The 22,674-nt window shown below is 41.7% G+C and overlaps 1 protein-coding gene across 1 annotated transcript in view; it reads left to right on the forward strand.

Annotated features, from left to right (window-relative positions):
- The window catches only part of LOC144774080 (transient receptor potential cation channel subfamily M member 2-like), a 358,014-nt gene that overhangs the window by 329,594 nt on the left and 5,746 nt on the right, over positions 1 to 22,674 (forward strand). Inside the window, exons 17-19 of the mRNA XM_078659107.1 lie at positions 142 to 274; positions 1,774 to 1,945; positions 10,534 to 10,714. Of these exons, the coding sequence (XP_078515233.1) occupies positions 142 to 274; positions 1,774 to 1,945; positions 10,534 to 10,714 (486 nt within the window). The remainder of the gene's footprint in view (positions 1 to 141; positions 275 to 1,773; positions 1,946 to 10,533; positions 10,715 to 22,674) is intronic.

Consider the following 22,674-nt stretch of genomic DNA (forward strand, 5'->3'; position numbering starts at 1 on the left):
GAAGATAAAACATGGTATTTACAACAGATCTCCTCAGTGACTGTGTTGTCTGACAAAAGGCTTGTGAAAATCAGATCTTAAATGTACTGTGCCTATCTCTGTTATCTGCAGTAACACCCCTCTCTTTCTTCCTTTCCTGAGACTCACACAGCTCACGTTCTACGCTGGGAGGATTGTCCTCTCTCTTGATTTTGCTATATTCTGCTTTCGTCTGATGCACATTTTTGCCGTCAGCAAGGTCCTGGGTCCCAAAATCATCATGATGTGGCGAATGGTAAGACTCACAAAATAGACAACAAGAATATTGTGATTTAGCCCCTATGAGTAACTTCATGTGCAACCCCCCAAAGTATATTCCATGTTCACCTCCAAGTGCATGCGGTGTCTTTTCACCTGATTTACAGGTTGGGCAAATAGTGAGTAATATGCACAGAGGGTATTCATGCCTATCTTGTCAGCATGATTAGCCCCTTTTTCATGTGTTTGGTCCGATACAGTTATTGCCTGTTCTTGCAGCATCTTGTGGCTCTAGTTCCCCTTTAGTGATCTTTGTATATTAGATGTATGTCCATTGTGATCTAGGTCCATAACACCACCCCAAAGGGGCGATGTACATCTGCACATTCACATTGAATCCTCGGATCCTTAGAACTGCGCCCTTTTGCCTCTCAAGCCATTCTCGTTGTCATTCATGCAAACATTTCTTATAGCAAACTCCATGTAAGCCAAGTCTCCCTATGAAGATGTGAGAGCCCAAGGCATTTACTAAAATATTCAAATCTCCACTTTTTCCTTCCTTCCTTGACACAGCTCATTTCAATGTGAGTCTTGAGGTATAAGAATTGGCTTGGTAGTTTGGTTTGCCCTGTTCCCATCATGCACTGGGACAGGAACAGACTAATTTGCATATAGCCAGGTTCTGAGCTGGGATGGTGCAGTGAGCTAAAAAACAGTGATGGATTAAAACCATGATCTCTTGACTTGGTAAGAGTATTCTGCATCATTCAGAAACTCTGTCCATCACCACCCCCCTTTTCCAAAATCGGTAACTAAAAGTATCCCCGGATCTACCAAAGAATTACTCTCTTGTATACTCCCAATGTTTAAATGTAATGTCTTATATATTGGAATACTTTCAACACTGATTGATAGCTACAGAGGAAGGTCATAGGTCTAATTAAAAATAACTTTCAAACAATCATGAACTAATAAAACAAATATTTCTCAATAATTCAACATTTTTAATTAAAAAACAAGTACATCTAAAATCATTGTATCTTATACACAAATTAAATTAGAAAAACACAGGTCCTGGACAATAGTCTTGAAAACAATATTCACATTAACTACCTATTACATATATATAAACACACAATTAATGATAAACATTCATATTTCTTAGGTCACAATGAATTAAAAACTTGACTTGAAATATTAGCAATTCAAATGTAATGTCTTACCCGTCCCAACATATCCACCAACACCATTCACCTGGTGTTTGTGCATCTCCACTATGATCAATCTCCTGGGTTTGCATTTAGAAATGATAACCTCCTGAGAAGGGGCAAGAACAAATCACTTCCACCGAGCCATCAAGAGAGAAAGAAGCCTGCATCCTGTGGCATTTAAGGGTGGATAGAGCGGGTAGACTCCTTGGGTCACCCGTGGTATTGGCGAACAAGCGACCAGGTCGTACTCTACGAGAGATGGATTGGTGAAGTTAAAGATTGTATGCTGGTTTATGATATTCCTACTTTGTTTTGATCTTTCCAGATAAAAGACATATTCTCCTTCCTCTTCCTGCTGGCTGTTTGGATTGTGTCCTTTGGGGTCTCAAAACAGGCGATCACTGTCCATAACGAAAAGCGTCTGCACTGGATCTTCTGGAACGTGATCTACAAGCCCTACCTCACGCTCTTTGGGGAAATCCCATCGGATGTTTATGGTGAAGGACCTGACATTAATTTTCTTCAAATATATCTCTATGTAACCTATACTCCTAAATATTATTTCTGTGGGATAAAGGGACCTACTCTTTCGCACCAGCACCAAGTGGGTTTGTCAAGGTCTATAATGGAGGATTGTGATTTTGTCCTCCACACTAGAGGATTGCTGAACTGGGTCTATCCATTGCCATTCTTAAAATGGTTGAGCAATAAATATGGAGGAGAACTTCAGAAACAAGGGTCATTCTTCCTGAACAGTGCCTCTCTTTTGTTTCCAATGCAACATAACGAGAGATGAGTCAGGTTACTACAGGGGCATTTAATGGGTTAAACACAGGTCAGATATTCGAAGTGTGATTAAGCTGTTACTGGGCTGATCAGAAGCTATGTGCACACACTCCACTCTTGCCTACTCATAGGAGATGATCATTTGCTGTCTGACTTGAACGCTTAATTACTTTTCATCAGTAGAATCTTAATAGCCTTACGGCCAAGCTGTTCTGCAGAAAGTCATCAGTGTTGACACAAGGACTTTTGTTTAACCCCCCCACCCGGTCAAACTCCTACATCCAGCTTAGACATCAGGTTGGATGTTTCTCTGTACAAAACAGGGCTCTATCTAAAGTGCTTACACTATACCATAGGCAGTTATGCTCCACCACATCTTGGGCCCGATTCACAGAACTAACTTAAGAGAAAATCCTAAATTTACTACCATTTTTGTATTCACAGAAGGCACTTACTCATTTTGGTATTCACAGAAGGCATGTACTCATGAATGAGTAAGTGCCTTCATTTTGGTATTTGAACAAAAAAGGAGTCAGTCCCGAAGGGGCGAGAATAGGGATGGCCGTTTTAACAATGCAAAAACTTCGAAGTGCACCTATACCTTGTACTTTTTTGATGAGCTTTACTAATTTCTGCTCTAAAGACAACCAACTTTATGTTTATCCTAGTATTTTATTTTACTCTTTTCTTTTTATTTCTTATTGAATTGGTTTAATATTTTTACATGAAGAATGAAAACATGGTCAAATCATAACTCAAAATATTTCAAAAACATTTCAAATAAACATATACACTAATTGTGCTCTACACAAAGACATCCCAACATCTTGCTTTACATATGTGACAAAAGACCTGTACAAAAGTGGACGATAAACATCAATTATCTGCAATAAATCTTCTGATTTATGCAAATGTCCCTTTGTTTATGCAATAAAGATTTTTTCTTATTCATATATTCATTGAACTTGGGCAGTGTTGTGGCCACCTGGAGGGTTGGGGCCCCCTTGCGATTGCACCCCCAGGGGCTGCAGCGTCCTGCATTACACCGGTGTTGAGCCATTGACATTGGTGTGACTTGTCTGTTGCCTAAACCTGTGAAGTCTTTGTAACCTGAGCAGTAGAATTCCTGTATAAGCCTCTAGGATCTGCCTAACCCTGATCTCTGTTGTATTTCACAGTATTGTGGTCAATATTTTCGACTACCAACATGTTGTGAACGTACGCATACAGAGGGAAGTATTCAATTACTATTCCTTACTTCATATCTACTTACCTTGACCGTATATTGCCAGTCAATGTTTATGACTTTACCTAAGTGCAGGTTGATATAACTTCAATATATTAATAGAACGCCTTGCTGTCTCTGTGTAGCTTTCAGCTTTCTGTCCAGTTCTTTTTAATTGGATTTCCATCCATTCTTCAAGGTTTTCTGGGAGATGGCTGGTGATTTGACTTCTGCAAGATTACCTTTGGCTGCCTATGCTTTACATGAAAGGGAGATTAGTCTTATTTTAACACAATCATGGAGAATGGAACAAAATGCTTTTTAGGTCTCTCTTGACAGTGCAGCTGACATTATGTGATTTATCTTAAAAAGGACTTTAAGAAGCACTACCAGCATGGAAGGCCTCAGGTTTGAAGTATTTGGGTCTGCTGATACATAGAGGTTTGGATTATATGGTGGTTTATTACATCCAGCCTTTGATGATTAAGATGGAACAGGACTTTGTGCGATGGCGGCCTTACAGGTCTCTTTCTGGGGTACTGGACTGTGCAATTTATTAAGATTCTCATGACTCCTCGATTCAACTATGTCTTTGGTATCCTGCCCTTCATTATTCCTGCTTGTACCCTTCATGCTATAAATCATATTAGAACATTGGAATGTTGGTAGCTCCATTGAAAACAGTGGAGTGCTCCGGGCTTATAATGGCTGGTATAAGCCCGGAGCTCCAACATTCCAAAGCTTCTTTGTTCGCAGCTCTGGCTGTGATCAAAGGCTTTAGGGAGCCTGAGGGAATTTCAATCCCCTTGCGCTTCCCTGAAGGCTTTGTTTAATTTGTTAGAGCATTCTGCCCTCTAGTGGCAGAATGTTCTAATAGCCTTATAGACCTTCGTATCTGGGCTATACCGGCTATTAAAGTCCCACTGCCTTGTTAAAGTCCCTCGCCTTCGGCTCGGGCCTTTAACGCTGCAGCGAGCCTTTAATAGCCGGTATAGCCCGCTACGGCTGGCTATTGGGCTATAGTATTACGAGGTTTATCTGGACAGGCAGGAAACCGCGACTTAAATCTTCATGGTTGCATGCGGATTCCAGGTCAGATGGTCTTCGGCTCCCTGACATACTTCTTTACTATTCGGCTCAATATGTATCGCAACTGGCTTATTCCTGAGTTCAGGATTTGATTGGACTGAATTTGTGTGCTTCAACTAAAAAACTGCTTGCACTTTTTAGCGTGTGGCAAAATATATACTGGAGACAGCAGGACTGTGTTGGTTATGGTGGCAAGCCAGTGGTCATGACTATAGGTCTAATCTGTTTATTAAGAAATGTTACGGTAAAGGCACTAGGCCTGACATATTTATCTTGAAAAGCAAATGATAAAGTTGATGGGCATTTAGGTGTGGATTGTTGTTACACTACAATAAAGCCAAAAGACAGGCATTTTGTTACATGAAATCTCACAGACTACTGTAGAAGGAAATGGTTTTGATGTTGGTAATCTAGTGTGACAAATCGTGGATATAGGTTTGCTCTGTGAGAATCCGCATTAGGCCGTCTTATGAGAGATAGTATTTTGCTTAGATAACTGTAATTTTATACCATTTTAATTTTATTCCTGTGTGTCTGGTGGTTGCCTTGTAAAAAGATTTACGCTCAAAACAGTAGGCCTGAGTTGATTATGGTGATAAGCTATAGGCCTACTGCACTAGAAATATTATGTCCGATGCCATGGTGTGCTTGTTATTTAACATTATGACAAAGGCAGTTGGTGTATTTCCGTTATAGGCAAGGGTTTTGTTGTTTGTGATCCACCAAACAAACTGCGGGAATAGAAGGCTGTTTTAGGAGAGATAGTTTTTTTATTTTCCACCTGCAAGTTTGTATACATTTGTACTTTTATGACTGTATGCTTGAGGGTTGCCTTGTGGAAGGCTTACGCTTGGTACAATTGGCATGAGTTGGTTACAGTGAACAGCCAATGATTACGGCTAAATGCCTCGTGTGATATGAACAGTTATGATCAAGGCAGTAGGCATTTAAGGATAATTTTGTATTACTCTGATTTAAAGCCTACAGATAGATATTTATTACATGTAATCTTGCAGATTACTACCGTAGGCAATGGTTTTGGTGATGGTTACCCCACCTGACAAACTGAGGTATAGGATATTTCTCATGTCAAAATCTGTCTTAGGCCCTCTTAGTAGAGATAGTGTTTGCTTTGTCAAGTTTCATTTTGTATACTATGGGGCTCATTAGGATGTTGGTCCGACCGCATGTTTGAGATAAAGACTGCTGTGGTTCCGATAGGCTCAAGGAGCCCGTCGACCCTGTGGTTGGATTGGAAGCCCTACAATGAGGGCGGTGCTTGCTCAGGTGCCACCGTAGGGATTACAATGCCTCTCTGACGGCCTTTCAATGGCGGTCCTACTGCCATTGAAAGTCTGTCGGAAACAGACTTTGGGGGCCCATAGCAGGGCCCCTGTCCCTCTGCGGCCTCCGCTCTGAAACCAGAGAATCACAGACCACTCTTTCAGTCGAAGTTTTATTCTCAAAATACAGTGAATTTATTTTAATTTGGTTTTTATTTTTAGAGGAGAACAAGTTTATCTTTTTGAAAAAATGCAACACAATGGAACATTATAGCATCAGTCTAATAACAATCATTGTGGATAACATGGGGGAAATATATCAGGCCTTTAGGTTAGGGATTTTTTAGGGGAAGAAATTGGGCAAGAATGCCAAAAAGTGAGGAAGGAAATTTTTGAACATTTAACAAATTTCACTCATGGACATGGATAGACGATAGACAACACAAAACGAATTTTTGGTGAGAAAAAGAAAGGGGGGGGTGGTTATTTTAAGGGAAAAATTATTTTACATTATAGGCCCTGCTAGGGTTCTGTTTGAATTGGCAGGTAAAACCTACTTCATTCAATGAAAGGACACACTAATTCATTTATGCTCATAAAATAGACCATCAGTAATTGTTGTATTTACAATGCATATTTGTAATAGATTGGTCTAAACAAACAAAAATAGGTCGACGCGTTTCAAATCCCTACGAATCAAGGGATTCTCTTCAGGACCAAACAACAGAATCTGAAAGACACAAATGAAATAACATACTATCAGTCATCTGTGGGAGCAACTCTCAACTTTCGTCCAGCACAGCATGTACTCAGCTCCTACCTGTGCTTCTTTATGTAGTCTTCACTTCCGTGAGGCTGGAAGAGAGGAATACAACTAAGTCTACCAGTGTTTAAAAACATAATGGGGTTTCTTTTGAAAAGGTTCGTGGGTGCGTGTTACTTACTTGTGGGTTGGTCGAGCGTTTCCTATTTAGTCCACCTGTGATTCAGGACTCCAAATTCATCATGTTAATTTTTAGCGGGGTTTTTTTTGGTTCTGAAAAAAATGGATGATTTATTGTAAGACCTGGATGCGAATATGGTTTAATTAAGACACTTCGTGTCTGAAAACGAGAGTACGCGATTCTTTCTACAGTCGTAGGTAGTGGCCTGATGCCTTTACGGGGATAGCAAATAGTTGGTTCCTATCGAATATTATCACAGAATGCTTCAACATGTCCGGGGTTTACCGTAGTTGTGCGCTTGAATCTCCTTAATTAGGAAGCTTGAAAGCACTTGTTGGAGAGCACTATAACCCATTTGAATTACAAGACTCGGGAAATTCACTTAGCGGGAACCATTTGTGTAACAGCAGGTCTCTAATGGACATCCGTTATTGATTAAAAGAGAGGTGTTCGAGTTACCTTAAATGTTTGTTGGTGTCCTCCTCAATGCGTTGCTTCCATGAATGCAGACGCCGTGAACTGATTCCGGGTTAGCCCGTTTGAAGTACCTCCGAGTTCCGGTTCTGGGTGCCCGTGTTGATGGGATTTGTAGTTCAGCTCATTCGACTCCGTTTTATTTCAATTGCGAGTTTTTCTTAAGGACTAGAAGATCCATTAAAGGTCATGCCATTACGTCAAAAAAAGGGGGGTTAAATCACCCGTGTCAACGTATTAGACTGGTTCTTTCTGTTTTAGATGGTCATCCGGATTTCACATGGAGAAGTGTGGCTCACTGGTTAGAGGAGGCAGACCCTGATGCAGAGGTCAGACCCGGGACCAGGGTTCAATTTCCGATGCGGCAGGGTCTTGAGCCCAAATGTCCACGGACTCGATAATTCTGGCCTCGATGCCTACTCGAATCATGGGTTCACACTCTGCAGCTCTGGGCAATAGCTTGCTTAATCTCCACTACGCCCCCCCCCCCCGCGGCGGGATGCCTGGTTTTCACCTTGGGGATGCCCAGTAGGGGTAATCTCACAGAGAAAGCCAGGACGGGTTCCCAAAGCAAGCGCTAAGACACCTGTCGGTGATTTGGTGCTATATAAGTGTCTTAATTAAACCATATTCGCATCCAAGTCTTACAATAAATCATCCATTTTTTTCAGAACCAAAAAAAACCCCGCTAAAAATAACATGATGAATTTGAAGTCCTGAATCATAAGTGGACTAAGTAGGAAACGCTCGACCAACCCACAAGTAAGTAACACGCACCCACGAACCTTTTCAAAAGAAACCCCATTATGTTTTTAAACACTGGTAGACTTAGTTGTATTCCTCTCTTCCAGCCTCACGGAAGTGAAGACTACATAAAGAAGCACAGGTAGGAGCTGAGTACATGCTGTGCTGGACGAAAGTTGAGAGTTGCTCACACAGATGACTGATAGTATGTTATTTAATTTGTGTCTTTCAGATTCTGTTGTTTGGTCCTGAAGAGAATCCCTTGATTCGTAGGGATTTGAAACGCGTCGACCTATTTTTGTTTGTTTAGACCAATCTATTACAAATATGCATTGTAAATACAACAATTACTGATGGTCTATTTTATGAGTATAAATGAATTAGTGTGTCCTTTCATTGAATGAAGTAGGTTTTACCTGCCAATTCAAACAGAACCCTAGCAGGGCCTATAATGTAAAATAATTTTTCCCTTAAAATAACCACCCCCCTTTCTTTTTCTCACCAAAAATTCGTTTTGAGTTGTCTGTCGTCTATCCATGTCCATGAGTGAAATTTGTTAAATGTTCAAAAATTTCCTTCCTCACATTTTGGCATCCTTGCCCAATTTCTTCCCCTAAAAAATCCCTAACCTAAAGGCCTGATATTTTTCCCCCATGTTATCCACAATGATTGTTATTAGACTGATGCTATAATATTCCATTGTGTTGCGTTTTTTCAAAAATATAAACTTGTTCTCCTCTAAAAAGAAAAACCAAATTAAAATAAATTCACTGTATTTTGATAATAAAACTTCGACTGAAAGAGTGGTCTGTGGTGATGGGCGATTTCTAGCCCGTGATCCTTTTGAAATTGCTAAAATATTGCACAGTACTGGCATTTTGTTTGTTTATTAGTATAGTGGCGCAGCCTTACTGTGCTCCAGCCAAAACCCTTGTTGTTGCTTGGCTGAAACCAGAGAGGCACCACAGGTGCCCCCACAAATATCCATTCGCCATGTGGCAGGCACCATAAGGGGCCTGCCACATGGTGCAGGAATGTTTAAAAGCATGCCTTTTGTTATTGGGGCTTGTGCTGCGACCCTTTTCCGGGCTGAAGCACAAGGCTCATTGCCAAAAGCATGTTATTGACCACCTCCACGGCGGTCGGATCCTAATTAGGCAGTCGGGACTGTCGACTACCTGTCGACCAGTCCCTTTACCGCAATGATGCCGGTTGGACGCTTGTCCAACCTGCATCGTAATTGGGGCCTAAGTCAGTTTATGACCAAAAGCCAATGGTTGCCTTGTGGAAATGTTTGCTACCCCTCAAATCATCACTGTCCCTTCTATTTCAGCCTCCTGACGTACAACAGAGAACCGTATTAAGCATTCCTGTTATATGTGTAGGTGATACATCTGGCCTTTACTGGCCTCCAGGAGTGCTCTCTTGTTTGAAAATACTTACTGACGTAAACTAAGCCTTTATATTTTTCCCAATAATGTTATACATCACAACAAGCCTCAAACTAGAAAGGAGCATGCTTTCTGTAAAATGATCATTAATTGTCATTTATTTTTAAAACCTTATGGGTACCTATGTCATGGATATTACATAAAACTCCCAGGACATCTCGAATTATTCACACCAAATAATGAAGTCACATTTTTATTTCCTGATTGTGGGAGCCACTGAATTGTGGATCTGGGAATGTTCTACCTGTTCCAATGCTTAATTACAAATATTGACTGAATGTTTTATCTGTTCCAATGCTTAGTTATGAATATTGACAGAAGTGAAAAAAACACTCTAAAGAAACTCTCACAAAAACCTTATGTATTTGTTTATCTCACCATTCACCATATCAAAAAGATCCCACACATATATCTGAGAACCTTTCATCCTTGTCTGATTTTGGCAGCAGCTTGTCCGGCTTGGACGGTCTCTTCTACGCTCTAGCCATCTGAAGGAGGGAACTTGCTTTAAAAAAGCCTTGAAACCACCTCTTGCTTGAATGAACCGAGAACTCGGAAATGTTTTAGGCCCAATCACAACTGTTCCTACTGGGCCAGATCTCTTCCTAAAGACCAGCCAGACACAAGACCAGTCCAAATATGGCCCAGCCAATTGATTTCATCTCCTGTGAACAAATACAATTTAAAGGATCTTCATTGAACATGCTTAGAAAAATGTCACAAAAGACCAATATTCTAAGATATTCAGTTAATTTTTTATTGTATTCCTCCTAATTTAATTTCACTAATATTTGCAACTGTATTCCATTAATACTTTTTTATTGATTTTAGGAGTTTTTGTCCAGATCTTATTGATTCTTGCTACTCCCACACCTCCAGTTTCAATGTGCCTTAAGCTCGGCACCTGCTACCAAAGGTAGAGCGAACGGTATTTCCAGGAAACTTTGACCCACTTCTCTTTGTGACTTGTTACATTTAGGATATTGCAGAATTTTATCTAGTTTCGAATAAACTATTAGTTTCTTGGCTACCTATGTTCTCTTGGTTTATTTTGTTGCAATATTAAAATGAATCTACGTGTTTTTTCAGCTCAAAAGTTCAATGTCACTAAGTGCTCACCCTCTGGAAACGACCCGGGAATGGCGAAATGCCCCTATAATGATGGCTCAGGAAATCCACTCTTCCCAGAGTGGCTGACCATTATTCTGCTTTGTTTATACCTTCTATTTGCCAACATCCTGCTGGTGAATCTACTGATTGCCATGTTCAGGTGAGTGTAGTTCCTTTATCTTTCATATCCCTCCTCTTTTGTCTTTCCTTTTCCCACTGCTTTCTGCTAACAGCTGGCCCATTCTCAGTCCTCTTTCTCCCTCTAAATTGTACTTATTTGTCAGCCTCTTCCTAATACTTACTGTTCACCATCATTCTGCTGGCAAATTTGCTTATTGCCATGTTCCGATAACAGTAATTTTCCAACATCTGCTTCTTTGATATTTTATGTCCCTCTTGTCTCTCCCTTTTTTCCCCACTACATCCTACTAACATTGGCCCCATTCTTGATCCTTCTTCTGTCTCTAAATCCTACATGTCTGCCCCATCTTCTTAATATTTTCTGTTCAGGAGCCTGATTATAAAAGTGTTTAAATGCCCACAGCAAGCATGAACACATACAGGTGTCATTTGAAAATGGAATATGATTTTCATATTTAGTTATCATTCAAACCCCACAACAAATAATTGAAAGCAAATGTCAAAGGAACTGTCCATGTTAGTTTGGTACCATTTGCTTAGTTATTAGATCACAAATCAAATTGTTATAATTATCATGCATTATCTTCTGAGCATTTCCTTTCTTGAGTTATATTTGTTAGTTATTTAGACATAAATATTTAAATATAAAATTCGCATTTATTCATAGCATTATTTCTTACAGAATATTATTCTAGCATGATTGAATATATTCATGCTCTATCATATGAATCGAATTATCTATTCCTCGTGATTGTTTAAAAAAAATAACAAGGTTTCCTGGAAGTTGATAATTGCACTTCCCGTGTATTTTTTTTTAAAGAAAAACACAGTTCCACTGGATATAAGTAAGTGTAAGGGTGCCAAAGTCCTTTCTGGTAATTGTTAATTTTGAAAGGTTCAGAAGAGACACATTCCTTAACCTGAAACCATTGTGTGAAAAGATGGTGAGAGCATGTGTGCCAGAGACTTGACAGAGAGGCCATACAGAACCGTACCACCTTCCTGTGCTGAAGACCAGAGGCACATTTAGCCTTCCCCTGTGGGTCTATCGGCCAGCATGCTGACACAGAAGAGACTAGCAGAGGCTGCTATTTTACTAAAGAGTGCTTCATTTGGAGAGGTGTGGCTCACTGGTTAGAGGCGGCAGACCTGTAAGCAGAGAACGGCCCGGGACCAGGGTTCAATTCCTGATGTGGCAGGGTCTTGGACCAGGGTCAACGGACTCGATAATTCTCGCCTCAGTGCCTACTCTAACCAGGGAACACACTCGGTAACTCTGGGCATTAAGCTTGGCTCATCTCTACAACGGCCCCCCACAGACGCCGGGGATGCCTGGTTTCACCCTGGAGATACCCAGAAAGGGACCATCTCACAGGGAAAACCAGGACGGGTTCCCCAGCGGTCTACAGCGCCAGGACACTCGGGTAGAGTAACAGTGCGCTTTACAAGTATCCCACATTTACATTTGTTCAGAAGAGGTATGGGGGTGTGAACCATCTTTAAAAGTCATAATCAGTCTCTTCTTTGCTGCTAAGGTCAGTTCAGTTATCCTAAGAGACAGTGAGGGGCTAGAGATAGTATTTTAAAAGGATCACATGATTATAGCAATATATGACAACATTATTTTTATTCACTCTATTGGTCAATCATGTTGCCACTATTTTGCTGATCTTTATAATACTTACTATTCATAAGGTAGGCGCTAGGATGGGATTTTGATTTTAAAAATACATTTTTGTTCCACAGACCTAGTTTCCTAGGGTTTCTTGAAGAAAGAGGGTTTGAGTTCCTTTGATGTCTCATATGACTGATCATTACCTAAAACGCGTTTGTGTGTTGTAGGGCAGCTACAGTCAAACTTACTTTCTGTTTTGGGTTGACATACTGGCCAAATCTTCTGTGTCAGGGGTCTAGAAAGCTTCTTTTGGGGTTGTGTTCTGGAGCATATAGAAAACGAATCAAAATAGCTTGTGATATCATGAAAAATAGAAATATATCATAATTAATGACATATTAATAGTTCTTAGAAAACTGAGAACACAACAAAAAGTACAATGCAAACCTACTACCCCCAAGGCGATAGATGGGCAGACTGTATAGTATAGCCATTTAGTTATTCACTGTCACATCTAGTTCACCAAAATCGTAGAGTTCTGTGTCGATGTCAGTGTATGCATAACAGTTATTTTGATCTTCATGTTGTAGTTGACTCCTAACCCCTTTGTTCACCAGCATTGCTACAGGGAACAGTAATGGCCTAACTACAAATGGATTGCAAATTAAAAATTGGGTACAAATTGTGTTTGCATCATATTCAGCACCTCACATGCTGTACTCAAATTGTGCCTTATCCTGGTTTTGTGACCATGCAGTTTCCTCCAAGTTATACCTAGCGGAATGTACGCAAATAGTTTGGTAAGCGCATTAAATTGCGGGTGATTGTGCAACTGATTTTCAACCGCAGCTCATAATGAGGCCATAAGACATCTGATGGCATCCTTTACAATATTACCTTTAAAAAATTGTTATGTGCGGATTCCTCAATTTATTAATATACCCGGCATATATATACCCTGGCATTGGTCGTCAACAAAACTACTAGAGCAGGACTGCTTCCTCATGCTAATTGCTGGAGATGTGATAATGCTGGTTGCGACATATCCCATATTATTTGTGAATGTCCGTTGATACAATCTTTTTGGGCCTATGTGGGTAAGACCTTATGTACTACAATGCCATTGCATCTCCCACTTACTTCTGCCACAATTCTTCTACACGATGTGCGTCAGTCAAAAACACTCTCTAAACCTCAACGTCGACTCCTACACACAGCTTTAGCCATAGCTAAGATATGTATATTGCGACAGCGGAGATCACCGAACCCACCATTGCAGGAAGCATGGTTCGTAGCCATGATTCATACAGCTTCTTATAAACGTGTTATATACAATCTACAGGATCAGATTGATTTGTTTCTTCAAGTGTGGTCACCCTTCCTAAGTTCAGGAAACGATAATAATAATATTTTTACAGTGAATAACCCAAATTAATCAGTGACAATATCGAACACCAGTTGATGTTTTTCAACATATATAATAGTAGTTGCCCCTCGTTTTCAGAGATTATTTTTCACATTAGCGCTTGTATAGGCTCACATGGATCTTCACCTCTATCTTCTCCTTTCTTCTGTATGGTCATGTTAGCCATGTTCTGAACCATTCATCCTGCATTCTATTTATACATTACTAGCAGCCCGCCTCGACGTTGTCCGGGGGCAATCAGGCTTCCAGGTATTCCACTCGCCGACATGTTATTGCACTGGTCCCGTACTTCTAAGCAGAGTTTTGGGTGCTGGTACTTATTCTTAACTCTACTTAACCCCAGGCTCACTTCCATTCCCACGTTGTCCGGGGGCAATCAGGCTTGCTCCCAGTCGCCGAAACACATTGCCCCCAACCACCTCCTCAGCCCAATTTCACCGCCACCTTCAGTGCCCCCAAACATCCGCACACGCCCTTCTCCCTAACACTGTGGCCACGCACCCGACGCTGCAAACGAACAAAGCCAGTATACACGTCCCGCTGCAGCGCTAAAGTTTACCTGTCATCCCGCTCCAGTCCGCCTTACTTCACCGCTCCTCCCCGCGGTTCACGTACCTCAGGCAGCTCCAGTGTGGCAAAGTTCTCTGCTCCTCCCTGCGCTGTTGTCCGCCGCCGCTGCAGTCCTCCTTACTTCACCGCTCCTCCCCGCGGTTCACGTACCTCAGGCCGCTCCAGTGTGGCTAAGTTCTCCGCTCCTCCCTGCGCTGTTGTCCGCCGCCGCTGTTGTCCAGTCCTCCTTACTTCACCGCTCCTCCCCGCGGATCACGTACCTCAGGCCGCTCCAGTGTGGCTAAGTTCTCCGCTCCTCCCCGCGCTGTTGTCCGCCGCTCCTCCTCACGCTCCCGTCCTCCGATGATGATGTCAGCATGTATGTGGTTTGCGCACACAGCCGCTACTTCGAAGGGACTACTTTTCTTTATTGTAAATTTTTTAAATAACGTATATATATTTTTTTATATAGCCTATGTCCATCTACTGGACCTCCCCTTTCCAACGCTGTATTGGGTGTTGCGATTGGTGGTGTACTTTTCGAGTTTACCTGGCTCAAAGGACACAGTTCTCTCTTTATAATAGTAGTATAGATTATTTGCATCTCCAATCATAAGTCTCAACAACACCTTTATTTCCTACTTCATATCTTGTATTTATAAATCACTATCCTCCTCCTATCAATCTCTCCTCATACCCTTACCCCCCTGGTTCCGCAACACCATAACAACAGGTACAGAATATTCAGTACTACTCCAAACCTTACATAGAGGCTGGGTAGTAATCTTACAGAAAGAGACCTAAATATTTTCATTTTCCTACGAGATGTAATCCTTTCCCCTTTCCCTTTAGGCTGGTACCTACATGTTGTAGAAGGGTAAGTATTCACCCAGAATTATCAGCTGCTATATCCGATCCATAAGCAGTATTAAACGTATGCACAGTTTTTAATTCATTGTGAAATATTGATACGCATAATACACATTAAGTCCTCACATTTTCATTCATATTTGGCTTACAGTGTTTTTCATATTCCAGTGTTTTAATATGAATTATTACTAAATATGATTCCATTAGAAATGTATTATCTATTTATAAGTTACCAGTTTTTGTTTTTCAAATCTTAGGCCAGTATTGCTGTTGCTGTTATTGATATATTTATCAGTGCTCAGACTTTCTTGTTTTATTCCCCCTTTCCCTTCCTTTCTGGACTCATTAACTATTTACTTATTTATATAGTTATATATTTATATGTTCTCTTTAACCATTAAGAGACTTAAGTCACATCTGCTTCTTAATAATTTACTTACCTATTCATTGTAAAATGCGACTGAAGTCATTCTTTTCAATCATGATGACATTTTATGCAAAACTTTTAATAAAGAATTACAACACCAAAAAAAAATGCTGGGCTTCATTAAGAGCCCTGAGATACACCGTGTCTCAGAGGCTTGGTAGCTAAAAGGGAGGAGGGCAGATGAACCGTTTGTCATTTGCCTGAGAGAAATTGAGCTACTTCCTAACTTTCCTTAGCATACCGGGAAGATGGGATCAGGCACAGTACTGAAATCTGCTGATAGATCTTATAAAATCAAGAAAGCAAATTGACCTTGATCCAGATTCATCTTGATGAACTTTGACACCTGGTCGAAAGCCTGACTGAGTGCTGTGAAGCAGATCAGCATCTTCAAGGTAGTGCTAAAGCTGTTTTTTTTGTTATTTATCCAACAACTTGGAAACCGCTGAGAGGAATGATATAGGGCCATATGTATCGAGCCTTTTTCCATTTGCAAACGGGCCGATTCCCAGAATCTGGCCGATTGCAAATTGGAAAGAGCCTTTTGAGATGTATCATCCCAAAAGGCCATTGCAAAATAGAGAATAGAAAAACTTGAGGAATTGCAAATTGGGATTTCTTGAATGCAATTCTGGAAGCACCAGAAATTTGCTATTTGGCATTAAGGAATCCCAAATTACCACCAACTTCAAGTTGGTGGTAATTTGCAATTTTCTAGAAAAAGGGACTTTTTTGTTTTTTTCAAAATGCCTTTTGGCGCACATACATGCCCTTAGGGCATGTATGTGCACAAAATGTGCACATATGCATATTTCAGGGGTGCAGCAGGGTGTCCTTTTGGCACCCTTGCAACCTTGAAATTGCATTCTCAATTTTCAATTCAATTTGTAATCGCAAATTGAGAATGTCTTCCCATTCATTCCTATGGGCCCCCTAGCGCATAGGAATGAATGGGAAGGTCTTCCTTATTTAGCAAATCCTACATACATTGCATTTTACGTTTCTCTAATTGCGATTTGCTAAAAATCGCAATTTGAGAATCGCAAAACTCTTTTTTGATACATATGGCCCATAGTCCTGAAATGACCCAAATTTGGTGAGTAAGCATTTGGATTTTTAGAAAAGGTTCTAGCTGAGCACATTTCACACTTTTTGGAACCTCTGCAGCCCTGAGAGATTGATTAAACAAGTTATTCAAACAAGGGGGCTGATTATGATGGCGAAGCACCGCCACCACAGGGCCAGCAGTGGCAACCGCCAGCCCTGCGGTGGAGGTCCTACCGCCATCGAACGGATATTTCCCACTGCCAGATTAGGATGGCGGTGGGAACATGAATGCAACCGCAGCTTACGCAAAGACCGTCCGCTTACAGCAATCGTCCCGATTGCCTAGCGGACGGCCCAGGGATCCTAAAATGGTGGCAGTGCCCAGCAGGCACTGTCCACCAGATTAGGATGCCAGCATTAACCGACCGGGGTGGTGGGGGGTGGGTGGCTGCACTTGGGGTGTACCTATGGTACCTCCCTACATTGCCATGCTCAAGGTGGCAGGCACTGCGCAGTGCCTGCCACTTTGTGCATCCCAATGTTAAACATGGTATTTTAACAATGCATACAGTGCTGCACCGTCTGCAATGTTAACCTACCAGGATGCTCCCGCCAGTGTTGCGGGAGCAACCTAAAATGGCGAGCGAGATCGGCGCACCTATGGCGGATGGTCCCAGCTCCGCAGGGATGTCCTAATAGGCCTCAGAGATTGACAACCAGTAGGGCTTTAGTTACGCTATACAGAGGGCAAGGGTCTTAAGGGGAGCCAGTACATCAACTGAGAATTGCTTGTGCTGATTCTTCCACAGAAGTTAAACTCTGTAAAAGAGGACTCTTTCAGGGGATATTCTTGTTTACTGGTGTTAATAATTCAATATTATCTGCCAGGATGTTGAATTCTGAGTAGATTGTCTCAACGTATTATGGAAGAATACTGACACATTTTCACACAATTCAGTGGCAGAGGTAAACCTTTGATTACAGGCTGATGGTGCAAGAAAGGATTTAGCATTTTTAAACGGATGTATGACGTTACAACGCATACTTTTACAACGCCTACCTTTACAACGCGGTTTTTACAACGCATACCATTACAGCGCATAATGCTTTTAGGCGCTGGATAGTGAATAGTTTAATTTACTATTCCAACTCCAGTCCCCGTGGATAGTAGGGAAGGTTATTGGATAGTAAATTAACCTATTCCCTATCCTAGAGCGCCCCCCAGAGCAATGCGTTGTAATAGTTTGCATTGTAAAAGTTGCGTTGTAATGGTAGTTCGTTGTAAAAGTTTCGTTGTAAAGGTTGTTTACCTTTTTAAACTACCCCCTAGGGGCATTCGCAGATGAATGAATTTGTGAACGGAAAGAGTCCATCCATCACTTTTTTGCATACTTAAGTGTGATGCCCTAAGTGCAATGGGAACGCCTAGACACAGGTTCCGTGCTCACTGTGCCACTGGCACCAAGCTACACCCAACTAATGAGCCGCAATCAGGGTGAAACTGGTCTTGAGTTGCTTGTGTTCTTGTTCACGGAAGACCTGGCTTTGCAGTTGCGGCTGAACTATTCCTATTTCATCAGGGTGAAGGCAGATTCGCAGATGGCTGGGTCCAAACTGAGGAGGCATTGTGTAATAAATAACGATGTCCTAAGATGTGGCCCAAGTAAATCCCAGTGACTGACATTCAAGCATTCCATCTTCACTTTTTTGTATAGTTCAAGTTCCACCTATAGCCATATCAGCATCACCTGTTCAAAGGGCAAGTAATGGACAGGATGAGCCGATTTGGAAACTGTATTCTGTTGTTTCGTGAAGTAGTACTACAACAGCGCTACTCGTAATGAAAAATGCTGTTTACAAACCTATGCGTCAATACCGCCAACACTCCTACCTCTTCTGTGTAGAGATCTCTGCACAAGTATACATTTTGGTAGTACATGTGGGAGGTACTGGAGGAGTGGCTGAAAAATTGGGGACTATTTACTCCTAAATTGGTGGAGTTTTCAGATGTGAAAGGAGGAGTTGAGGGAGGGACATGCAAAAACGAACTCCCACCCTCAAAAGAGTAAGACATTGCTCATCACAAGCTACAGCCAACTGTCTAGAAACAAGAGTAGATGCACTCCAACTCAGTGCTGGAGTAAGTCTGGCACCTGTAGTTCTTTTGCATAGACAGTGATGGAGGCAGGGACTTAATATACCACCCCAAAGGAAATGTCAAATAAACTAAATTATTATGTATAAATAATTGTTTTCCTGTTAGTAAATTTAGATAAAATGTAAAATTCAATATTGTATAAGGTTAAAAAATTAATTATTAACTTACTAATTTGGAGGGTGAAGTCACATTAGTCTGGACATAGATGTGAGCCTACATTTGGAAATGGTGAATACCAAAAAAGTGTAGTCTGTGTGGAACAGTTAATGCAAACATAAGTAAATATACACAGGTAAATTATCTTTTGTGAATAGGGGTCGATATCTTTACGGGCCTACTCTTCCTCCACAGAGGTTCGGTCATTCGGGATACGATTTTGATATTACAGACTGGACCTCAAGTTCCAGTCCTGAGTTTTCATTGCCTGCTAGGGGTACTCTCTTCCTACATACTGCTGGTCATGCAAACATGCTGGCACAGGTGGGCTCTCCAGTGGTACCCCCCTATGCAGTGGTTTCAACACAGGGCCAATCTGTTGTATATCATCAGGACAATCCTGGACAAGGTGATGAACTTGCTATGGGGTCAGTAGAGGAGAACCTGGTACAATGCAGACACTTTTCTGCACCACCTGCTTCAGCCACATTAGTGACAGATGACACAACCACCTTGGTGTGTGGTGAGCATATGGGGGAACTGAAAACCTGAGGACACCGGTCTCTGGACGAGCAAGGGTAACACATCAACCTGGCTGAGCTGCAAGTGTTTCACTTGGCTGTGAAATCTTTCTTGCTCTCCCTTCTCGATTGATCCATTCAGTTCTTAAGAGATATCACAACTGCGATGTGGTATGTCAACATTCAAGGACGGATGTGGGATCTGGTGAGTCGCCAGCCACTTGTAAGTCTCCCTGAGCACTGGAGCAGACAGCTTGAGTTGGCGTTGTCTTTCCAACCATGAGTGACATCTTACTCTGGAAGTGGTTCCAGGACATCTTCGTCCAGGGGACACTCCTCAGGGGGACGTCTATGCCATTCTATGTCCTCCACTTTCTATTTCAGTGAGCCTAGCGGGCTTTGTTTCAGATGACGCAGAATTTTTCCACTTCACAACACATTTCTCCATTTATCTTTAATTCCTCGTTTGTTGAGGAAAATGCACTAGAACCAGGCGTGATTGTTTTAGTTATTTGAGATGCTTACATACATGTTTCCCCTTTGTCATGTCCTAATGAAACTAAATTGGAATATCAATGAAGCCCGACACAGTAGCCAGTTGCAACTGTACACACTCAAACTGTGTTTTTGTGGCCATCAGCTCTCGCAATGTGTAAGCGAGCTGCAAGCGCTGTGTGCTCGTACACCCTTCACTTGTTTCAGCCCAGCCAATTGTTCCTGAATACTAAAGTCACTTCCTACCTAAGGTTGTGGCCCCTTCTCCTAAGATGTAGTTCATTACTTATCCCAACTTTTCCCCTCTGTCTCACCCCACTAAAGAGAAGGTGACATTGGTTGTACCCTCATAGTGTGGTTAGTATTTATATTGAGCAGGAGAAACAGTTCAGCTCTTTGTAGGCTATCTAGGCAGCAAGTAGGGCAAGGCTGTCCAGAAGAGGGCAGTTTCACAATGGATCCTCCTGTGCCTTAAAATCTGTTATGCTTTTGATATGAAGGGATAATTCATGCTCAGTCACCCAGAGAAGGCTTCAATATCTGCAGTGGCCCCGGGTGGTTACCTTGGTGGACATCTGTCACGCAGTGACATGGGCTTCAAACCTTTGTAAAGCACGTTTGCTTATATTCAGAGGTGAGAACTAGTGGCCATTTTGCTCAGTCCATGTTCCAATATTTCCTTGACTGACTATCCCTTCAGATCCACCTTGTGGTATCTATTCAAAACGTAAGACATCTACAGGCAGAAGAAAAAAATGACTCACCTTTGGTAGCAATCTTTCTGGTGGATAATCTCTGTCCCTGCACATTCCTCAAATATCCTGCCTGCCTCCCCATTATCTAAGAGGACCATAGACCTCGTGTTAATTCGATTTTAGTTGTTGCACCGCATGTTCACATTTAGATTGATGCTGTGCTCATCTCTGCATCAAAGGGCTATGAGAAAATAGATGAGGAAATCATATTAGGGTAGCACCGTCCGATTACAGGGCTCTGGTGATGTCACACCTGCACTTTAGCTAGAGATGGAGTTAGTGCAACCTACAGTTGCAGGAGAGCTATTGAAGCATTTTTGGGTCCAGTCTAGTGTCTTGAGATTTTGAGAAGGTGAGAAATCTGAAAAAAGATAAGCGTATCCACCAGTAAGATCATTAACGAACTTTTCGTTGGCCTCTTTCCCGCCCTCACTGCATTGCTTCTGGGAGTTCACTCCATTTCAAATGCCATTACCCATGCCACTTGTAATGGTTAAAGTCTTCATTCTATGCAGTCAGCTGTGCCATGCAGTGCTCCTTCAAATCTTTCTCTGTCTTATTTATTTTCCTTAGTTGCCTCATCACCCATGAGATATGAGGAGTTGCATCCCATTGTTTTTATTGCTCACCCAGCAAAGGGCTAATCTCTGGTGGAATAAAGGAGCATCCAAATAGGAACACTGTTGCTTCTATACAGAGGTGAGAAGTGATGACCATTTTGCTTGTTCCATGCTCAAGGATTTCCTAGTCTGACCACACCTTCAGACCCACCTTGATCCTAGTTACCTCCACTTCATCGATCGCCGAAAGAGAGACATCCTTATGGCGCGACATACTGGGCAGCCCCCTAGAATCTCCTACAACGGTGCAGAATTTAGGAATTCTCTTGTACAGCACCATGTGCCTCTGAACCCAGGCACTGAATGTGAGCAACACCTATTTCATCCACCTTTGCTTTCTAAAAAAGATTATTCTCTTTATCGATCCCTCTTTTCACGTGCCAGTACTGAATGTTATGATTCAATCTCATCTTGACTTTGCTCATTTAATCTACCTTGACTCTCCAGACAAAATCTTACATCGACTACCTTGCTCAGAATGCTGCTGTAAGAGTGCTTACAAAAACTGCCAGACAATCTCATATGTCATTAGTACTGTGATCTCTTAATTTCTACCCATTCTTAGGCAGCCTTTAATGCCCCCATAATTGTTCATAAAGCCCTACACCTCAATTCATCCTCCTATTAGCCACAGCAAAAAAAACATTCTTCTGCGAACATCACTTTCCATCTCTATGCAAATGACACCCAGATCTATCTAGAAACCTCCTCCATAGATGACATTCACAAACTAAATGTCACTCTTAAATAAATCCAACATTGGCTGTCGCTTAACCACTTAAAACTCAACCAAGATAAAAACGAAATCCTCCTCATCTCCAACAAAGAAGAGAACCCTCATATTTCAGAATGGCTTAAAGCTTAGGATGCTCTTAACGGCAATCGTACTCTGACCCACTCCGTTAAATCATTAGGAATCACCCTAGACTCAAAACTAGACATGGCCAAACACATCAAGAACTCCGCAAAGAGTGCCTTCATCAACCTGTAGCTACTTAACAAAATAAAACCATTCATCCCACCCAATGACTTCAAACAAGCCAGCCATCACTGGTGCTATCCAGACTCGACTATGGGAATGCCACCCTCACTGGTACAACAAAATCTCACCTAGCTCCCCTCAAAATACTCTCAATGCAGCAGCTAGAATGGTTACCTAAATCAGGAAATATAATCACATTTCACCAGCACTCGGAGAACTAAAATGGCTCCCAGTCAAATTGCGTGCCAGTTTCAGAACTTCCTGCCTCACACACAAAGCCCTGCACACAGGAAAACCTGGGTACCTGGCTGCTAAACTCAAGTGGGTTAGTCAGACAAGGAATTTCAGTAGCTCCAGC

Source organism: Lissotriton helveticus, chromosome 8, assembly GCF_964261635.1.
Source record: "Lissotriton helveticus chromosome 8, aLisHel1.1, whole genome shotgun sequence".
In the NCBI taxonomy this organism is placed as follows: domain Eukaryota; kingdom Metazoa; phylum Chordata; class Amphibia; order Caudata; family Salamandridae; genus Lissotriton; species Lissotriton helveticus.